This window comes from Anser cygnoides, chromosome 3, assembly GCF_040182565.1.
Source record: "Anser cygnoides isolate HZ-2024a breed goose chromosome 3, Taihu_goose_T2T_genome, whole genome shotgun sequence".
NCBI lineage: Eukaryota > Metazoa > Chordata > Aves > Anseriformes > Anatidae > Anser > Anser cygnoides.
The window spans coordinates 20,965,250-20,986,326 of NC_089875.1; the positions used below are offsets into that span (position 1 = coordinate 20,965,250).

The 21,077-nt window shown below is 36.6% G+C and overlaps 1 protein-coding gene across 1 annotated transcript in view; it reads right to left on the bottom strand.

The window, feature by feature from the left end:
* The window catches only part of USH2A (usherin), a 399,816-nt gene that overhangs the window by 46,319 nt on the left and 332,420 nt on the right, over nucleotides 1-21,077 (bottom strand). Inside the window, exons 58-60 of the mRNA XM_013174016.3 lie at nucleotides 14,984-15,142; nucleotides 13,634-13,796; nucleotides 7,422-7,776 (exon numbers count right to left, since the gene is read on the bottom strand). Of these exons, the coding sequence (XP_013029470.3) occupies nucleotides 7,422-7,776; nucleotides 13,634-13,796; nucleotides 14,984-15,142 (677 nt within the window). The remainder of the gene's footprint in view (nucleotides 1-7,421; nucleotides 7,777-13,633; nucleotides 13,797-14,983; nucleotides 15,143-21,077) is intronic.

Here is a 21,077-nt window from a genome sequence, read left to right on the forward strand (position 1 = left end):
GCTTCCATTGAGTGGGTTAGGAAAGACCAGATGATTAATCAGCTTAAAATCAACCACCTTCTTTGGACTGACACATACCACTAGGAGCACAGAAGTACACCAGAGGTAAGCAGTCTAGTGTGAACAGCTGCAGCCCGCAGGTGGTAAACACCCATGCCTTAGTTCTGGAGGTTTCACAGTTATAGGGAGGTTCATGCTCCAAACTACATCAGATGCCTGAAGTCAGACATTGTAAATATCCCTCAGAAGACCTAATTACACACGTGTTTCACTTGGCAAAAAGACCTGTGGAATGGGTGAAAACTGGATCCTGCACAAGGAGAAACCCAAGGATAAAATACACCAGATATTTCCAAATAGGGAACTAATTTCTGTGTAGAAAAAATTACCTATTGATCTAGACACTCCGGTCTAGTCAATTGACTTTCTCTGCAGCATAAACTGACTCCAGGAACTTCACGGGCAGCTGATGCTATTTGAGCAGTTTAAAGACTGCTCTCATGCCCATCAGCACATGGCTCCACAGATTCGCTTTGCAGTTCGTCATCCACCTGATGCACACAACCCTTGGGAAGTGGGACAGGTTAAACTCCAATCTGATACTAAATGTAGTCACTGAAAAACATGTTAGTAACTCGAATGACCCAGAATCGGTTCTAAAATTAAGGTTAAAACCAACGACAACAAAAAGAATATCCCTTATATCATGAAGAAAATGAAGAAACTTTTGATTATTTTTGGGGGGAATTGAAGTCTTATTTCACAGAACAGACTGACAAAGAAAAATTCAGTCGTAGCTGAGAGTATGTTTGAAGTAGTAGTGAAAAGAACAGAAAAAGATACAAAGATTGTGAAATGGCTCTAACTTCTGAAAGATCCTATCTTCTGTTTTTTATTGTGTTTAAAAAGTACTGGCATGAAAACACAAGATTGGACAAATCAGTGAAAATTGTCATGAGATGTGGAATCTGTCAGCTGTGGATTACTAAGAAAAATCTACTTCAGTTTGGTATTTGAGTCACATTGGTCATAAATCACGTGGACTGTGTGATTAGGCATGGACAAACACAATCCTATCAGGTTTTACTTCTGGTCCAAAAATTTTTTCAAAGGGTAAAGTTAGGTTAACTTAATGTTGCACACTGAATTAGGGAGAAAATATTGAAGAAAAACTATAATGAAATAAACTCCCTTGCTGTAACCTTCACTAATTCCAACCACCAGTCACCTAACAACATATTAAGACCTCACAGATGCCAGATAAACCTTTCCCTACTGCCCCGCATCCTAATTCACAAGGATTCTTTAATTCTTGGCAGAGCTCCACCAGGGTCTAAAGTTATGTTTCTGTGGCTGCTGAAAGCATCCAGGGAGTCACTGAAGTGGCCTTGGTTACAGCAACGATGGTATAAATAGAAGTGGCTGGAGCCTCTCTCTTCCTCTCTCCCTGTTCTCATCCAGTTCTATTACCATGGTACTTCAAAATCAGTGAAGTTGTGCAACAATCCCTTTCATCCTTTCTGCTCTAATTAGGCAATTCTACATGTCTGTCTTGATAGGTGCGGCTTACTGAAGCACTTAATCAGTTTCTGGAGGGGCATCATAGTGCCAATCCAAATGCTTATTTAAACAGAGCTGTAGTGCCAAAACCAGCATATTCTGCAGCAGCATGGAAACAACAGAATCTGTGAGACACAGATTGCCTCGCACACTTTTTTTTTTTTTATCAGCCTTCAACGTGAAGGAGCACTTGTCCTGTATTCATCCTGTGCAAGCTTAACAGACGTTAGTCTAGAGACTAAAGCACAGGAAGCATTTTATATTATTGCGCTTTCCTGGCAAATAAAACAATTACAGCAGTTCCAGTACAAGCCCTTCCTGAAACTGTGCTAACGAAGCTCTGAGTCTTAAAAACTGCATTTAAATCAAATGATTCATTTGCAAACCCATCACATACAGCACACACGTGGTAGGTGTGGGTCATTTCATTGGAATTAGAAAGCAAATGTCTCTATACATGAGAGGTCACCAGTTGTTGTAAGTTAAAATCTTTCCCAATGTTAGGCATAATTAAAATACTCTAACAATGGTTTCAGTAATTTAAACATTGCAGTATTGTTGTAATATTTTTCTAGGCTTCAAGAGTTCACAATTGTTTGGTCCAATCAAATCTGGGAACACTGGAGAAGTTATCACCCATCAAGGTAATTACTTTCAAGTTGAAATAATTACTCCATCAATGTTAATGGTCTTTCAACTTCAATAAAGCACTCACCTGCCGATAATCACAGCTAACCTCTTGCTCTCATGCAATTCCCTCTCTATTTAGCGGGTTATATTACAGCCGTTAGAGTGGTCACTTGTCCTGAACAGCTGCTGAATTTCACTTTGATCGGCTGTGAACCATAAAAAAATTAGTCATCTGTGTATGATTTCCCCCTAACCCAGAAGCCCTTGCATAGCTAAGGATCTGATCTTTTGGCTGTAGGAGGGCACTGCTGGAGCAGCCATCTTGTTTCTAGTTGGGGATACTTTCCACTTGCTAACAGCAGCACAGGAGCCTAATTAACTTTTGCCCTCCACTGCCATTTACAGCTTTCATTCTTTGCTAAGTAGCACATATTCGGAATTTATGGCTTGTGCAGGGATTCCTCCATTTACTCTCCTCTTGTTTTCTTACAGTGCAGTCCAATTCCCAGGTATCTGAAACAGGAATGTATAAAAAAGTTTTACCGGTCTCTCTCTTCAGCATATTTTTCTAGTGCCTATGGTCTACATTCCCTCTTCTATAAGGAAGTTTTCATGTACAGTCCTGCATATTGCACTTCTGAATAATGCCATGTACAAGGAAGTTAATAACCACGTAGTATGTCACATCCAGTGTTGCCAAATGCTTATTGGTCTACTAGAGGATACAGAAATGAAAGATCACACACAGAAGTATTAAGTATTTCTGAATGTGATGAATAGAATTGAGCTAACTCTGGATGCAACATTGCAGAGATCTGTAAAATCCTGCATAAGGGCCTTGTGTATATGGCAGTATTGGCCACTTACGATTATTTCCAATATAATATATGTTATATAGAGCTTTACAGTAAGCGGTCATTATTTTGTTAATTTTTTATTCTGGTTAAATATTTAATATACAAATTATTGTTTGGTTATTAAAGCAAAATCATGCAAGCCAAAGCCTTATTCTCCTACCAAGGCCTCTATTATTATTGCTATTCTGCAATATGTCTACAGATTTGCCTACCAGAGATGAAGCATCTGCCAAGAGAAGCTTGGCCAGTGTAGTTATATACCATCTCCCCAAATAATGTAAGGTAAGCCAACATATGTTCTCAACTGTTAGCATAGCTGCATCCAAACCAAGGGCTTTGCTGGTGCAGTGATATCAGCTAAGAGACATATTAATTTTTTACACCCTAAGCTGACTTAGGTATGCCAAAAAAGCCTGGTAGGATAAATTTGGCACGAGGGCTTCATATTGCAAAACACACTGTGAGTAGACTAGTGCTTCCAGGTAGGCAGAGATGTAAGATTTTCAAGGAATAAGGCCTGTAATGCACACACCTCTCTCTTGCATCCTGTAACAAGCAGACAGTACTCTTCATCACACACTGCTGAGGCAGGCTTGACACACAAAAGCCTTAATTCTACATAACAACAGGGGGCACTGCTGAACCCAGGCAGGGTTTTTCTGTACAACCCTTACCTCTGGGTGCTTTTTGCTTACTCTTCTCCTTCTCCAAGCGTTCAAACAGCTCCACATTCTTACATTTTTACTCATCTTCTTGGCTTGTTTGAATTCTCCTGCTCATGGTAAGCAACCAAATACTTGATACAATTGTCATGGGAGAGACAGCATTACCTATCTACTATATATCTACCAAGGAAAAGTCCAAACATTTTAACCTCACAGCAACATTTGACATACAACAGTTAAACAGCTCTGATGCTTTGCTGCCATTTGCTGGTACTGGCTTTACAATGAAATCAGCTGTGGGTGCTACATTGACAAACTTAAGTCCTATGCTCAGAAGAGGGAAATGTCTGCTTTGACAATCTAGTAATTTTTTGTAGGGTTCTGTAAACGAGAATTTACTGTCAATCCATTCCCCTGTAAACACATCTGGCTTACATTAGTGTTGTCAACAAGGCACTAAATATCATTTTCTCTCTAGAGGGTTAAAATGTATCAGGAAGACACTGTGGAAGCAGCTTGCACTACTGTAACCAGTCTTGACTTGACTTCGTTCTGCAAATAAACCAGAATGTCAGTTTAACTTGCTGTCACAGACCATCCGTCACTACACTCCTGGCCAAGCAAGCTAGGGAGATGGGTGACACCACTCTTTAACTGCAAACCATCAAAATGGCTCATGTGTACATCATCTGCTGCTTATGCTGCAGGGAGATCTTCCTTTGTATGAGTGGCAGCAGCTTTTACTCTCAGAACGGAGTTCTCATTTTTATCTCCATAGGCAGTGCAAAATTTCAAGGGATCAGTGAGTACCTTATGGTACTGGACAGCCATAACTTCGACACATTAATTCAAATACAGATTAATGCACCTTCAATGGATAGTGAAAAGCTACATTTTGGGAAGGTAGACTGGGTAAGTCTGTCAAACAGTTTGAAAACCCAGAAGATGCTTCTCATTTGGCTTTTGAAATGGATGGAAAAGAAGCTGCCACATTAGAACAGTCTGCAGTGGCAATTGCAAGCCCTTAATTTGAATCCTGCAGTGCCACCAGGATTGTATTTATACTTTGGATTTTGGGCAAGCATTATGTCCTGTGTCAGGCAACTGGGCTGCAACCAACGAGAGCAAGGGTGGGATCGGCTACCGTGATTCTAGCACTGCTTTTTCTCTGGAATAATCTAATGGGATAAGAATGGAGTCTAACAGATTAAATAAAGGACCGAACTCATTGCTCACTTAATACTTTAAGTCTTGCTTGTAACATGCAAGCTTGTGTGAGAGAATGACTAATGGCATATCCCACGAGGGAGCTCCAATAGAGATGCTTTAAGAGATTAAATGATTTAGCTTAGTACCCCTGAAAGCTATATTTTAAAGGGGCAGAAGTTTAATCATTGGAATGCTAGTTCCTTCAATAAAATTACATTTTAATTAAAGTGTCTCATTCACAAAGCTACAGTTAAGGGTATATCAGCAATTTCACGATAAAACTCTATTTTAAAGGGGCTATAACTTTGAAAGTTGCTGTCCAGGTTTTCTCTTGTTAGGATAATTGACCTGACCTCCAAAAGATATCTTTGATAACAGAACTCCTTGCACTCTATGTCAATAACTTTGATTCAAAGCTTTAGCTGTTCCGTTAGATTCAGAACAGAAGAGGGAGGATTCAGATCTCAGCTCCTTGGTATAAATTGGGAACAACTCTATTGAGTTAGTATAGTTGCAACAGCTTAAAGTGAGTGCAACTGATGGAAGGGCTGTGCAGAAAGATGTCTCCCCAAATGGTAATATAATGTTTAAAAATAAAAGAGCATAGCAAAAACTAATAATCAATAAACAGTCATGACAAAGAAGAGTATGAAAAACATGCAAGTCAGCTTCACTGCAGCACTAGTAGAACAGACATACATACGCTGCCAGAATGACATTTTGATTCAGGATAGCGTTTGGGGAAAATAAAGGATTTTGGAGTCAGGAAAATACTAATTCAGTAAATAATAGCTTGTTAATTTAAAAGGCCTTTAACTGATGCTGTTAAAGAAACACAATGTGGCAACATTATTTAAAAGGCCATTTTGGTAGGTTTTATTACCCACAACACAACCATCTTGGACATTTTCTGTTGTTGTTGGCATGCTTAGAAGGCACTGCAATGCATGACTAGCCAGGTCAATTCTGATGCTCAGCAACACACTGCATGCTGCTGAAGCAGAGTATAAGTAGAAGCCCTGTCATTTAAAATTTTAGGTGTTCCACCACAGTTATGGCTGTGCTTTTTTCTCTCTCTTTTTTTTTTTTTCTTAAACAAAGGAGCAAAATACAACCATCCTACTGAAATTCAATACCTTTAGAATTCCAATCTACTTTAAAAGCTAGCATACCATATAACGGAAATACAATTTCAGGCTTTCAGAAGCCAAAAGTACATATTTCTATCATTCAGTTCAGAACCTGTGTTTTTGTTTGTTTGTTTTTTGTTGTTATTATTTTTTTTTCCAGATGAACATATTATAAACTTAATCCATTTAGGTATCCAAGAAGCTAGACACTAAACTGTTTTGGAACTGTATGACCACAAAAGTACATAAGATTCCTGAGTTGGAAACTTCTCCCACATTTCCATGTCAAGATTTGTCTAAGGAAGTTACGTCAAGGTTACTACTGGGTATTCCAGAGAATGTTCTTTAGGATCCTACATGAATGACAAACAGAACACTATTTAATATTCTTAATTGGTTAGTTAGGAATTTAGAAGAGTTCCAGAATTATCCAATGTTAACATGGCCTATGTATTTCATTTAGACAAAATTCTAGGTTTATGGAGTTGAGGTGGCACTGCTGTGGAAACCCAACCTTATTACAACCACCTGAAACACCTTCTAAAAACTGTTTTCGGGAGGATGCCAAATACAGTAGCTATCCTCATATACAGCACTGCAGTTCTATTCCCTCTCTATATGCTGTCTTTCTGTAGAAGGGCTAGGATGTAATATATAGATGGGACGAGTAGTGGTAACTGCACTAACTACAACCACTTCTGTCACCGATTTGCATCATGTTAGTCAGTTCACGGAACCACCTGCCCTGTCTATCCATCCACATACTGAATGGGAATGTTATATTTATGGATGGTCATGTTTGTAAAGTCCGTTGAAGGGAAAGGTATCTTAACAGTGCAAAGTAATGTTTTATTGTATGTAAGCGTAATCAAAGTAAAAGTAGATCTGCTTATATTACTAACGAATTATGGGGGGAATCTTTACAAAAGTGTATTCATGCAAATGCTTTGCATTTATAAACTATTTAATTACTAATGAATTTATTCAATTTATGATTCCAACTGAATTACAAAACTAACATTAGATACAAGCAGAGCAGATTTTGCTCTTCTTTGTGCAGATTTCGTGAAACTATTTTGACAATCAGACAAAGTATTCTCAGAGCAAGGCAGACAAAGTTAAATACACGCATTCCTCAAGACATGACCTATTTATGTTTTTGAGCAATTGACCTGCATCTACCAAGGAATATATATTAATGTGAACTGTTTCAGTCTTCACTGGGCTAAATCCAAAATTTAAACCAAAAACCTACTACCAATTGGGAAAACCCACTTTCTAAATCCGTGTTAAATGAGATTTTAAAAATACCACAAAGATCAAAGCAGCATAAAAACAACCAAAACCTGGTTTTGTTGTATAGTTCTTACCATCACAGTTAGTGCAGTAACAGCCGGGATGCTCAATGTTGGATCGCTGTGCTTTTCTTGATAAACTACTCGATACAGAGATATAACACCATTGGGAGAAACAGGCTGGGTCCAGTTCAAACGCACTGAGTATGGACTTGTTGCTTGTGCCCCAGGGGCTCCCATGCCCCACGGGGAAGTCTCCAGAGTTTGGGTTGAGGCCCACAGGCTGTCCACTGACCCCACAGCATTTTGAGCTCTAACACGATACTCATAGAGAGTAAAAGGCTGTAGAGCATCGGATGCATCAACAAATTCCAAAGCTCCTTCAGTCCAAATGAACAAAAGCAACTCTTCTTGACTGCCCACAGGACGTCTGAAATGAAATCAAAAAAAATCAGTCACATGGTAATGGATCCTGGAGATCTAAGTTCAGCTTGCAACTCACAAAAGTACAGAACATATTCCTATACATTACACACTCATGAGGTACTACCTATATGTCTTTGTGCCTTAAATGTATTTCTGTGAACCTGTGTCAGTTGCTTGAGTAGTGAAGAAGAGACTTTCAGGCAATTATTTAATCGTTATTCATCTAGGAGAATACGATAAAACACTGCAAACAGGTGTACTGTCACACTCCATAGTATCAGATTTGCAATATAATACCACATTGTTCTTTCAGGATAGAACACATCAGCTATGAGAATTTCAAAATTTAGAACATGAAATTTGAAATCCATTTTTAGTTGTTAAAATAATGACTTGAATTGCAATATGGCTGCAAGTTTTCAACATTTCTGAAAATCAAGCTATTTATGGAGATATTCATCTGAGGATCCCTCATTTACAGAAAATTAGCACAAATGTAAAAGAAAAACGTTACCTAGTGAACAAGGGATAAATATTCTAACATGGCCTCAAAACCAAAGCTGCCCACTTTTTTATTCTAGTCTGTTCACAATAAGCATCCCATTTGTTCTTGCAAATGGAATAAGTAATCCCTTGTGCATAAACTCGGCAGAATTTGCAGCTATACCAGAAAAACTCATTAAAATATCACAAGGAGTGCTTTTTATAATAAACTGTATTTTTTCCAGTGGTGTTTTTGTTTCAAAAATACAAACTTACACAAAAATACAAACTTAGATATATAAAGACAATTCATTGTATAGGCTTTTCGCACATATAGATTTTTATTTTAATATTTATACTTTATGTATATACATGTATGTATACATACACACACACATACACGTATAGCATCCATTCCTACTACATGTCTGCTAGTTTAGGACCTGGAGCTATTCTGAGTATCAGAGGAGATTACAGATGAGTCTCACCCCCTTTCTAATGTGGCCCCTTCTAATATATAATTTACAACAGATGTAAAAAGGAAAGCACTCATCTTCAAAAGAGTTATCAAATCAATTCTTTCACTTGGCATAAAAATGTTTGTGTGAAATTAAGTTGGTTACATTTAAACACTGTGATAAATCTTGGTGACGGTTGTGCTTTACTGCACATGAATTTAAGTATTTTCCCTACTCTTCACAAGAACCTTGGCATTTGCAGAACGTAAAAGCACTTTCACCCTCCTTGCCAACAACAAAAAACAAATTACATTATCTGCCACTTTTATTGCAAGTAGGGCAAATTCACAGAAGTAAAATTAGTTTGTCTGACTACCAGGTGTCATCATCACTACACACACAGAGAAGCTGAAGAACATTTTTTTGGCAAGAGAAAATCTGCATATTGCAGAATTTTGGTTTTTTATTTTGTTAGATCAATCCCAGCATTACTTGAAAAATACAAAAATGCAATGTATTTTTTTTTTAAATAGACAATCTTAGCTTTGTAATAAAACACACTCAGGTACTTAAATGCAAACATAAAGAATATAAAGAATGCATGTGTGTACAAAGCTGTTTATTCATCTTTTGTCTGTATACATATATAAGGCATGTATGAGCACATTATTTTCTTACATGAAATGAAAGAACTTTAGCCAAACTCTGAGATAAGCAGGCTATATGGGCACTGTGTAGTTTAAATTGTTAACACATTTTTGAAAACACAAGTGTTTTGAGGTAAAATGTCTCTAGAGTAGTAAACCAGGCAAATTATAAGATATGTTGATACTGAGGACTGGTTGGCAGAACTGGGTGAATAATGGCAGGTAGAACTGGAAGGAAACATTCCCGACCAATTCTCTCTTGCAACAAAATGAAATAGATGTCTGGAAGTGTGGGCATACAAAATCTCCTTTTGATCCTCAAATTCCATCAGATATTTTTAGTACAAGCCCTCTGCAGAACTATTGCTTGGATCTTGTTCAATGACTTAGCGCAAGACACACAATTCCAAAAGACGAATCACTACTATGCCTTTTTCATGCACCTAAATACATAGTCTTCTCCCTATGTGCTCAAAAACATGCCTAAAGATCTCTGCTGATAAGTGAATAGAGAATATATTACAGCACAATAAAGTTTCATGTAATATCTGTCTTGTCTGGCCAAGCACTATGACCCTTAAATGAACACATACATTTATGTTTTATAAATTCTACAAATTCTGTGATAAACAGTTTTTTCACACTGGAAGATCAAATATGCTACCAACAGTAAGCTCATCCACAAGCAAAGCTTTACAATGTAGTCTGGCTAAGTATTTAGATCTTATTACTGCTGAATATTTAATGAATGAAACTTATGGTTAGGTAAATGGTTCCATCTGTGATGCTGAAAAACAGAATATCTTCATGTATGAATAAACTTTGAACAGAAGTGGTTGAACAGTCTGTAATCATTTCAATCGTCTTAAGATTTAAGATTCAACTGCTCATTTAACTGGAAGTGTTTCTTATGTACAATGAGCTGCAAAGGAGAATAACATTTCCAAGAGCTAGAAGCTGCCTCTTAATCTGCATAGTCTGATTTGCTGCTTACATTCATTTTGAAGATGCTCAGATACAGTTATTTTTATAAGGGCAAATTCTCCCTGCCCCGCTGCCAATTGGAGCCAGATGATATAAAGAGAACATAATGTTCTTTGTGACAGATGACTATAGAGCTGTATGCAGAGGACTGCAACACTAACTGAAACTCTCACCACTCAGTTTCCTTATGTGGAGGAAGACTCAGTGAATCCCTGAGGTCTTGGAGGTCAACTTCTCCATGTGTTTATCTTTCAGCATGAATACAAACGTACTGGTTTTTGTGGTGCCTGCTATTCCTGGGGTAAAACATTCTCTAATGATTTTGTGGGGAAAAAATGCAGCAGCATCAGCAATGTACCACCTTCACCTTCACCCTCTCCCCCAGCTTCATATCCAACTAAACAAAGCAAGCTTCACTTGCCTTTTGGTTACAACCCCAATCTATACACACATCTATACTATGTGATTTGTATATTTTTCTCTTTTTCCTTTTTTTTTTTTCTCCCTATTTACAAGCATTGATATAAAAAAATGTACCAAAGGAAATTGAGACTACTGCATAAAAGATGCTAGTTTAGATTAGGTATTACATCAATTACAGGTATAAATAAAATCCTTCATGAGTTCTTATACCCATTGACATATCCATCCATAAGGATTTTTATATTAAACCATCTACTAATATGTATGCCTTGGAAGCTGTCTTTGGTGTAGCTCATGGTAATGGTATAAGGGTAAGCAATTAAGTCATCATAAAGAATCAATCTAGAAGCCTCTGCACTGCAAGTCAGAACAGTTAACAGCCATGGAGACATCTCCTGTGTCTTAAATTGCCTGTTGATTTTTTTCTGCTACATTTTCACCATCAGGATTGCTCAGCTAATGAGAGCTGCATTACAATCTCACACACTTGTACTAAATAACATAATCTTGCTGAGCATGATGTAGACACTGGCAAAAATTCAGACTCCCTTAAGCCAGATATGAACCCAAATCCTTATAATTTTACAGGAAATATTAAGAGTCATCTTGTGCATCTTATACAGTGCATACTGATCGTCAATAGAGAACAGTTCCATTAGCTGATGTGACGTGTATCTTATTAAAATACAGCAAGAAATAAATTATCTATTTCCATAATATTATTTTTTCTGGGGTAGCAATTTCTCTGTTTGTCACAAGGATGTTATGTAATGATGAATGGGAAGAGAAGTAGATTAGGTGATTGTCTCATGAACCACATCTTTTCTCATTCACAATTTCTTCTAAGTTGCGGTTCTTGCTGCAAAAGTTTAAAAGCCTCAGATCTGTGTTTAATACTGTTATATGAATCAAAAATAAAATGTCACCATCTCTTTTATCACAAACTAACATTTTAATTTCTAGTTTCTGACAAAATGTCTGCGAACTTGCCAGTGTTTTTATTAATTCGAGTAGCAAGAATGAGTCTTGACATTTTAATGCAAGGATCTGCACCCACACTAGCTCCCCAAACATTCTAGGTTTTGAGTCAAATGAATTTATTTTTGCAGTGATGCAGTAAGGAAAAGGCACATGATGAAGAAGAAATTACATGCCATAACCTCCCATGGAAATACTGCAGTTTTGCTGCTACAACAATGTAAGGCTATGTGTGGCTACAAAATGAAAAAGAACTATGTGCTTACATCCCATTTCTGATTTTTTTTTCAGCTATCTGAGAAAGATTTGGTATTGTTGTTGTCTAAGCACATTTAAACTTCAGCTGAAATAACTGCCAAGTGATTCATGCCTATGTAGGTGAATATAACGATTGTATCTGGAGCCCCAGTGCGCCATTTTCATTTCACTTTAAATAAAAAACAAAATGTATCTATGTCAGTCAGTGCCCTTCTGCTGTACTCAGAGGTATCAAACAGGCTACAATTATGATTGTGAAGTGATTGTGTCACATTGGAGGAAGGTTTATTGCTTTTGAGTCTGCTAGGCAGTAACACATTCTGTTTCATATTACTCTTTATATCATTGTTTGGCTGTGACTAGAATAATCAAATGCCATCAAATGCTGTCAAATTCAATTTACAGTATTTTTCATTGAAGCAGGCTTTCTGCATTATATTTCCTGTTTTCCTATTCTATGGCTGCCATGGAATAGCAGCAGTAATCATCAGCTTTATTTACAAAACCAACAGAGTGAAGACATGTCCTAGGCTATAACGTACACTTTATTTCTCTTTATAAAGGGGAGGAACTTGGTATTTTTTGATGAGACAATTAAAAAAGAGCAAAGAAAAGGGTATTTCAAAAGAGTAGGAATTTTTAGAGACTACTGTGCTTAACGCGAAAGTGAATTTATATTAATTATCACTGCTGATTCAAAATGTAATTTGTTTCCCTGTCTTCTCAGTCAGAGCTCTAATATAATAAAATGTCCCAAATTCTGTGTGGGAGGCCAGGTTCAGCCCAGCATGCGTTTGCTACACATGTTTATAGTTGGAAAAAAAAACAGGAAATTTAGAGTTTAAATCCCTTTCTAACACGTGGCTTGAGTTTTATGTCCTCTGACTTTCTGAAGCTATTCAGGAAGCTTCATATACCCTTCAGCAAGCTTTTAAAGAATCAATGGGCACAGTAGATGTCAGTGCTCTGCTACTTTGATACTTCCCTAAACACAAATATCTATATAGAAAAATCTTCACACAGAGTTTATGAAGCCCCTCAAAGGGAGTGAGGATGTGTCAGTCAACCACCTAGACAGGGCAGCTGAGTTCAAACACCAAGGAACATAAATAGCTATAATTTAACTGGAAGATTTCATAGAATGAAACTGTACTATAATCACACTCCAGATTACTTACTCATAGACAGGAACATAATTCCTCTTAGAAAATTGTTTTGGGTTAGGAACTCAGAAACCGCGTTAGGGTTTGAAAATCTCAACAATAGTGAATTACTCATGCTTCCTTTCCAAATTTCTCAATTGCCTATCAGAGAGGATTGAAGAAGGTACCTAGTGGTCTATGTAAACACCCACAATGAGCATTTATCTTTCAATTATTGCCCGTTTCTTTGATTTTTTAAAAAATGTATTTTCACCTGCTTTTTGTTATTGTAGAATATGATTCTTGTCTCAGCTCTCATTCTCAACTTGTCCATCCATACATCAGCATCTTGCCTTAGCATTTGAAAGGCAAGAAACAAGACAAACTTTACCATATACTTCTACATTTTTTCACCTCCTAATATATCAAGGAATAAAGAAATTAACAGTTCAATATGGCTACAGAATCTGAGGTGATAAAGCATTTACCGGTGAATAAAGTAGTTAGTAATGATGCCATTTGGTTTCTTAGGTGGTGCCCATTTCACTTCTATGAGTGCAGATCCCATTGCTTTAACAATAGGTGGGCTCAATCCGCTAGGAGGTGCTTCAGCAGTTCTTGAATATGTGCGACCACCCACTCCACACCCACCTACAAAAAGAGGTTTGCTTAGAGATAAGTGTTTCTTCCTCGACAAAAAAAAAAAAAGTAATTTTAAAAATTGAACGCACAAGAAAAAAATGGAAATGAAAGAAAATAATAACAAGAAAATAATGGAAAGCACAAGAAAATAATGGAAATATTCCAAATGGAATATACAAAGGCTACATTTACTGGATGAAAACAATAAATCACCAAAGAAAGTAAAAACCAAGAGAACGCTTCATGATCTGTAATAAAACAAAACACAAAATATATTAAAATATTCACTGGTTACGGAACCTTTTCCATGACAAATTATTTAAATGTCCTTTCAAGCTGTCTGTCTAATCACAACTGTTACACTGTCCTCACAAAACTCTTGGGGATCTCATAATGGTATTTACAACGTGCAAGAATGTCCGTAGGCCAATAAGTTAAATATCAGTACAAAAGGCTTAAAATAATAAAAAAAATGGAGAAATTTGAGAAGGAGCCAATTTGGATTTCACTGACATGCTAGGATGACAGTGACAGAATTGGCTTTTTTCATCCATTAGCATAAACTTTTCTTTGAGATGGAGTTCAGGACTGAGCATTTCTAAAGTAAGCTACCAGAAATAACAGATAGTACAGTGAAAGCTGATGAATGTCAAGTCAAGAAGCTCCCAATGAAATGGTGCCTCATTTCATTATTACTCATTTAAATAAATGCAACTCCATCAGTGACTTTGTTATGACTTTCACCAGTGCAGGTCAGAACAGAATTGGTTTAAAGGTATCAGTTTAGAAAGATTTCAGTAGGATTTTGAGAATTTCTACTAAGTTTAAGGAATTTTGTCATCTTTGGGCTCTTCTCTAGTGTCTTTGTGATTACTACTTCTTCCAGATGAACAGCTACAGAACCCATTTTTTTCTGTATGCATATTTTCAATAATTGTTAAGCTATTGCGAATAGCTTTTAATAAAAAGGTACATATTACCTAAAATACATTTTTAAAATCTCCATTTAAAATATTCATGATGTAACATGGAAAAATATTTAATGCTTCATTCAATGCTAGGCTTTCTTTTCACTAGGTAAACATTTCACTCTGATGGAGAAATATTATTTTATCTGTTTTCATGAGTTGAATCTATCTGGCAAATCTACATTTTTTTTCCAGTCATAGAGGTGAGCCTTTCAAAAAAACTCTTACCATTCTGGCATGCTTGCAGTCTTATCTCATACAGGGTATAGGGATCTAGGCCATCCACAAAAGCAAAATCTGCCTGACCTGCTGGCTTCACTAGCAGAGTGGGGCTGCTTGCATTTAGTAAGATGTTGTATTCCAAAGGCGTACTGACAGCAAATACCCCTGTTGTGAAACAGAGAAAAACCAGTGATTATCTGAAATACTAACACCAGTGCACAACAACTTCAAAGAGACATTCATCATATGCAATTTTACATGTAAGCCCCTCTGGAGGTTTTGCCTACTGCCTCTTTTGGAAACTAAAACCATTTAAATATAAACTGGAAAAGATCCACCTGCAGATTTTAACTGGAAGATGGACATTACAGTTCATAGTTAAAAATCAAAATTCAATTCAGTCAATGCAAGTGTTGCAATTGCTACTTCTGGGAAGAGGAGTGACCTTATAATTGGGAATCAGGCAGCTTTTATTTCCTTATTTTGAAGAGCTAACAGCTACTAAGCACCACTTTTGGAGTGTCGAGTCATATGATCAAAGTGAATTGCCTCCATTTAGCAAATTATCCCTTGTTAGCCCAGCAGCAGTACCTGAGTGTAGGTGCTTAGCCTACTCTACTAGAAAAGTACAGTACACTAACCAACAAACGTATCATTTCATCTGATATAAAACAAACTATTAGTTTTTAGTTTTTGTTGAAGAGAAATGAAACTGATTTTTCCTGTCTCGTTAAAATTCAAACATTTTTTCCACTCTATTCATCTTCCTATGCTGTCAATTCTTTGTTTTCCAGTTCTGTTGAGAAGCTGAAAAATTTAATATTTCAAGAGAACAAACTAAGCCATACACCATCACTTCAGAACAACTGGCAGAAGTTCCTGGATCTTCTCATGTTTCTTTCTGCATAGCTTCTCAATGTTTTCTTGTTTGTTTGTTTTTGTTTGTTTGGCTGGTTGTTGTTGTTTTCAAAGGGTGTGCAGAGAAGAGCTACATTAGGCTGCAGCTCTTTGTATCTCTGTATCCTTGGATTCCAGACCCATCAATATTCAAAGTCAAAAAGCCTCCAGCTACTATCTAAATGAGACTCTTTTCCTTACTGGTGTCTTTGGGTGAAAGAAGAATCCAGGGTACATGAACAAAATATAATAGCAGTTATTTTCCAGTAATTAGGACATGGGCTGTGGGCTTTTTATTGTCTCTCTACTACTGTTCTACACAGACAGAAGCAGTTTCATAAAACCAAGAGAATAACCAATGAAGAGTTTGTCAGTTAAGTGTATTTCCTTCATTCTGCAGTCACTTAAGGCATAGCCTTAAGTAAAAACAAAGTACAAAAAGAAGTAGACAAGGTACCTTTCTGAAATGAGTCAAGATGCATCTGATTAGCAAGAGCAAATTGTTCTTTCAACGCAGTACCTACTTTGGATGTCACAGAGATGTCTTTGTGATTGCACCAAGAACCAGATGCCTTTAAGCAGTTCTGAGACTCGTCCAGATCTTGAGAAACTTTGTTTGTTAATTTGGAAAACAAGTCTCTTCTTTCTTGTAATCGTGGCTTTGGTGCTTTTCTGATAAAGTATATAGGTTGATACTATCACCCTGAAGCTAATAATGCAATTTTTTCCACTGTTATGAATATGCACATTAAAAAAAATACAAGAAATTGGAGAGATTTCAAATTTCTTTATGATACTATAAACAACAGATGTACTTTGGAAGATCAGAAAAATCTCTGAAATACCGAGTTTTTACAATTCTCAGAAGAAAAGTGGGACATAAAGATCCCAAAGAAATACGAATATGCTGCCTCACTAGGTGCTAGACAAAGGAAATGCTGTTATACTAAAAAACTGAAAAAATAGCCCTGAACTGGAGGCATGGCTTCAAGCTTATTCAACAGCTCAGTTTACATGAAGAAGATGCTGACATTAACCACTGACAGAGGTAAAGGGAGAAGGAGACAGAAAGTAGAAAAATACCAATTTTTTTTTCTCAGTGTAAAGTTTCAAAGAAAAATAATTAAGAACAGAATAACAGAAATACAGCTTTTTAAGTTGTGCACAAAGGAAAGCTGAGAGGTGATCTTGAAGTATAGTAGATGGCTTCTGCAAGAAAGAAAATTATTTTTTGCTAAGGTAAGGTAAGGTAGCCTTCATCTCCAGTCCTTATGACAGACCAGGTATTTCAGCAAGAAATGTTCACTAACGTATGAAGTGACACATAATTCATATAATTCATTTTTGTGCATCTGATAAGTGCATTTATTCTAGGCAAAATCACCAGAAACCTTAAAAATTCAGAATACCTGAGTTCCCAAGCAAGATTAAGTACAAGCAAGGACAGCTGAATCCAGATGTCAATATGAAGCAAAGGATACCTGTGTCAACATAACTCTTACCTATGTCCGACATTCAGTCCGTATCTCAGCAGAAATACTAAAACAAAAATCTATAATCTTAATCTCCTCCTCCTAAAGGCTGCAAATGTTTAATGAATGATACCAATAATAAATACGTTCAGCAGAAAAAATATTCTGAGAAAGTGAACAGGAAGCTGTAAATAAAACTACATGAAATATTCTAATATTTTTCCACAATTTGATTAAATTAATTGAATGCTAAGATCAAAGGATCACTTTATAATCCGTAAAAATGAAGAAATCCACCCATGGAACACAGAAACATGTCAAAAAAACTTTTTATGTTCCAGAATAGCCTTTAGCATCTGCAGCCAGTCTGAAACGACTACCTTGTGTGCTCTGATGACTGAAGGAAACGAAATGGGCATATTTGTTCAAGTCAGCTGGGAAACCACACGACTTGGTTAGTTCCAGAGTTCATAAATTTATGTCAGAATAAAAGTAACCGTAAAAGCACAAGAGAACCAATTTACCCTAAGTGCAAATGGCAGTTTTGTTATTTGGTGTCAAAGTTACCATGAGCACAATGACAACCTGCCATAACACATTTTCATGTTCAGTAAAGAACAAGGATTTAGTTGGTTAATATTCCCAGCAATACTCTTTTTCATAATTTACAACAACTAGATGCTGATAGGTTATTTAACATTTATGAAGTTAAGATGTAATCAGAAAATCCCTGATTATCTTTACAAATAAAAAAGTTAAATTATTCCACTTTTTTTTCTCTGTGACTTCATTTCACAGCAGGTGCACACTATGCAATGGGACAAGTCAATCAAACTAAACCTTTTTTTCTTTTTTTTTGTGGGCATAGTTGGATAATGTTCAATGGACAATTCTGTGCAAAAACTCTGCAAATTTGGTTTGACTGCTCTGTGCACTTCAAAACTAGTGGAGCTCATAAAATTGAATCTGAAGCACAAGTTGCCTAGATTTGGGGAAAAAAGCCACTGCCTGTTTTACAGACTGGTCAACAAAAATCTCTCTGAAGTCAATTGATGAAAAACTGTTTAATATGATGTGAAACTCCATCACAATTAAAGCAAAATAGCTGAATTGTTTCAGTTAAAGTCAACAAATATTAAAAATAAGAATGATAACTCTATTTTTTTTTAAAACAGGAGAATAAAGTCTAAAGTAATATTTTATTATTTAATCTCAGACAATAAAAATATGTATTTGGCTTTCTGATATTAAGTATGAAAAATAAACTTTATGTATCCAGGTATCTCATTCTGGTTGTAAGAAGTGTTCCCAACAAGACTTTGAAGACAGTAGCAGATGGAGATGCCGATTACTTTCAAGATGCAGAACTTCGAAAAATTTGGCCTACAATGATGTGGTGTGAACACTAATTTATATTAGAAAACTGAAAGGAGGAAATGTAACATTGCCTTAGCAGAAGTCAGCACAATTTGTCAGACCACCTTCTGAAATAAACACGAAACCAGGTTAGCTGGGGAAGCTAAGAGACAAAGATAAGGGACAAATGTTATTCAAATACCAAGTTTGATCAAAATAGAAATCCAGACATGTTACACAGCCTTTACTCTAAGTGCTAAAGGAAACCAGAGATGGATGAAGTTGATTGTTAAAACATGATGATAGAAGGCATTTTTATTAACATATGAAGGAAATAATGTAGGAGCAGAGGAAAGAATCTTATTTCTTTTGAGCATGTTCTGTTTTCTTGTTATTGCCAGCAACTGAGCATATGCAGGAGAATCAGGCCTCCAGTGAGGACCAATGGGGTTGTCAATGAGTTGAAATGCAGGACAGCTACCTGCCTACCTATCAATAACATTTATGGATATGCCTTGGGAGAATTATTTTTTTTCCCATTCAGCTTTTCTGCTTCTATCCATGGCACTAATAGTTCCACAATAATTGTAACGTATCCTTCAGTAACGTATCAGTGAAATGTACCATACCTTTGAGGTCTGTTCACTGAGGCAATGCAACACAAGATAATGGGATGCCCATTTCAGAAAATAAAGTCCTATTTTCCATAGTGAGTGAGGTGTGTCAAATATTTTCTGAATCCATCACTTTAGCCACTACTTGGCTACCTTGCTATTTAGTTAACTCAGGAGTTGTGAAATGACACATATCTGTAAGTTATAAGATTTAGATACATCACAGATTTTGAAACATTATAATGAAAGCAATCAAAAAGGAAGGTCTTCATAATACAATGCCATTAATTAATACTGAGGGTGAATATTTGATCTAAATTTATTACAGCAGATAAGTAGATAGAATGTCAAAGCATCCCTGATATCCAGAGACAGGAAGACATTATGACCAACCACCCTCTCATCAAAACTTGGCCAATATAAAGCACTTTTTCATGAAGACTGTATCAATTAAAACAACCCTCTTGTCGAGGAGTGAATGACAATCTGTATAATAAAAGCTGCATTCTGTGTTTTAAATGGAAATATGTATTATTTCAATATACCATGTTGGATTCACATACAGAAAAAAATGAGAAAAGGTTACTACATCACACAGTGACATGTGAATTCCAGCAAGCTGGCGATATATGTGGCCTCAGAGGTCTGCATGCACAGGACCTGTTAATGGGCTGTATCTCATACCAGAACACCAGAACCTCCAAAATAAACCTCCACCTGCATGCCCCAAAGTCTTCCTATTGTGAAAAAAACACCAAGAGCGCAAAGGTCTCAGAAAGAACATGAAGCAGGATTATGAACAGTCAGGAACTAATTTCTAGCTTCCACACACAGTGTTTATTTTAGTATCATGAAGTAACATTTCTCTGCTCTTAATATTCCCCATCCCTCTAAGAAAGATCAGCTAGTGGCCCTGGGGCTCTGTGATAAAAACAACAGCATTTTTTTCCTTTCCTGCCTATCCTATCAGGGGCACCGCATAGAGAATCCCTTATTCACACTTAAAGTTTGAAAGCTTAAAATAACAGACACCACAACACGGTGAGAGAGAAAGGGACTGAATCTCCAAATTTCCACAAAAGATAAGCTTTCAGGATGCACCCCAGTACCTGGAAAGAAAGATGTACTTTCCCGTGACTGAGGAGAGCAATTCCTACAGCTGTGTGAATATATCAACCCCTCATCCTCTACAGTAGACTCATAACATCCAACTTCTTCTTCAACCCTCTGATGTTGTGGTTTCAGGAATATAGAAACCTTTGTACACACTATCTTCATTGCAATATTACCAAATGTACTACACAAAGCCCGACTCTCCTTGCACGTTTGTAACCTGCTATGAGTAACAGGAATTTGAGCAGCCGGAAAAGAAAAGGTCCAGAACAAGAAGGACAATGTTTTCTGGGAAATGCCCCACTCAACACAAGCCTATGCTTTTCTTCCAGTATATTCCTATGTTTTAAATCTATTTATAATGTTGCTGAATATTTTGTATCTTAAATTATATTTATTATCAAAACTATAATACAGCATGAGTCACTTTCCAATAAAACCAATTGTAGATTATATGCCATTCGAATTCACCTGCCTTCTGCTGGGTTCTAAATCCTTCCAGGCAGTAGGGAGAAAAGTTCAATTTAAGATTTTAATCTTTTTCATATATTATATCATTTCTATAATGGATTTTGTGCTTCTGAAAACTAAAAGATTGACAGCTCGGGGTATTATAGATTTATTAATCATTGCTTAAATGGGTAGGGT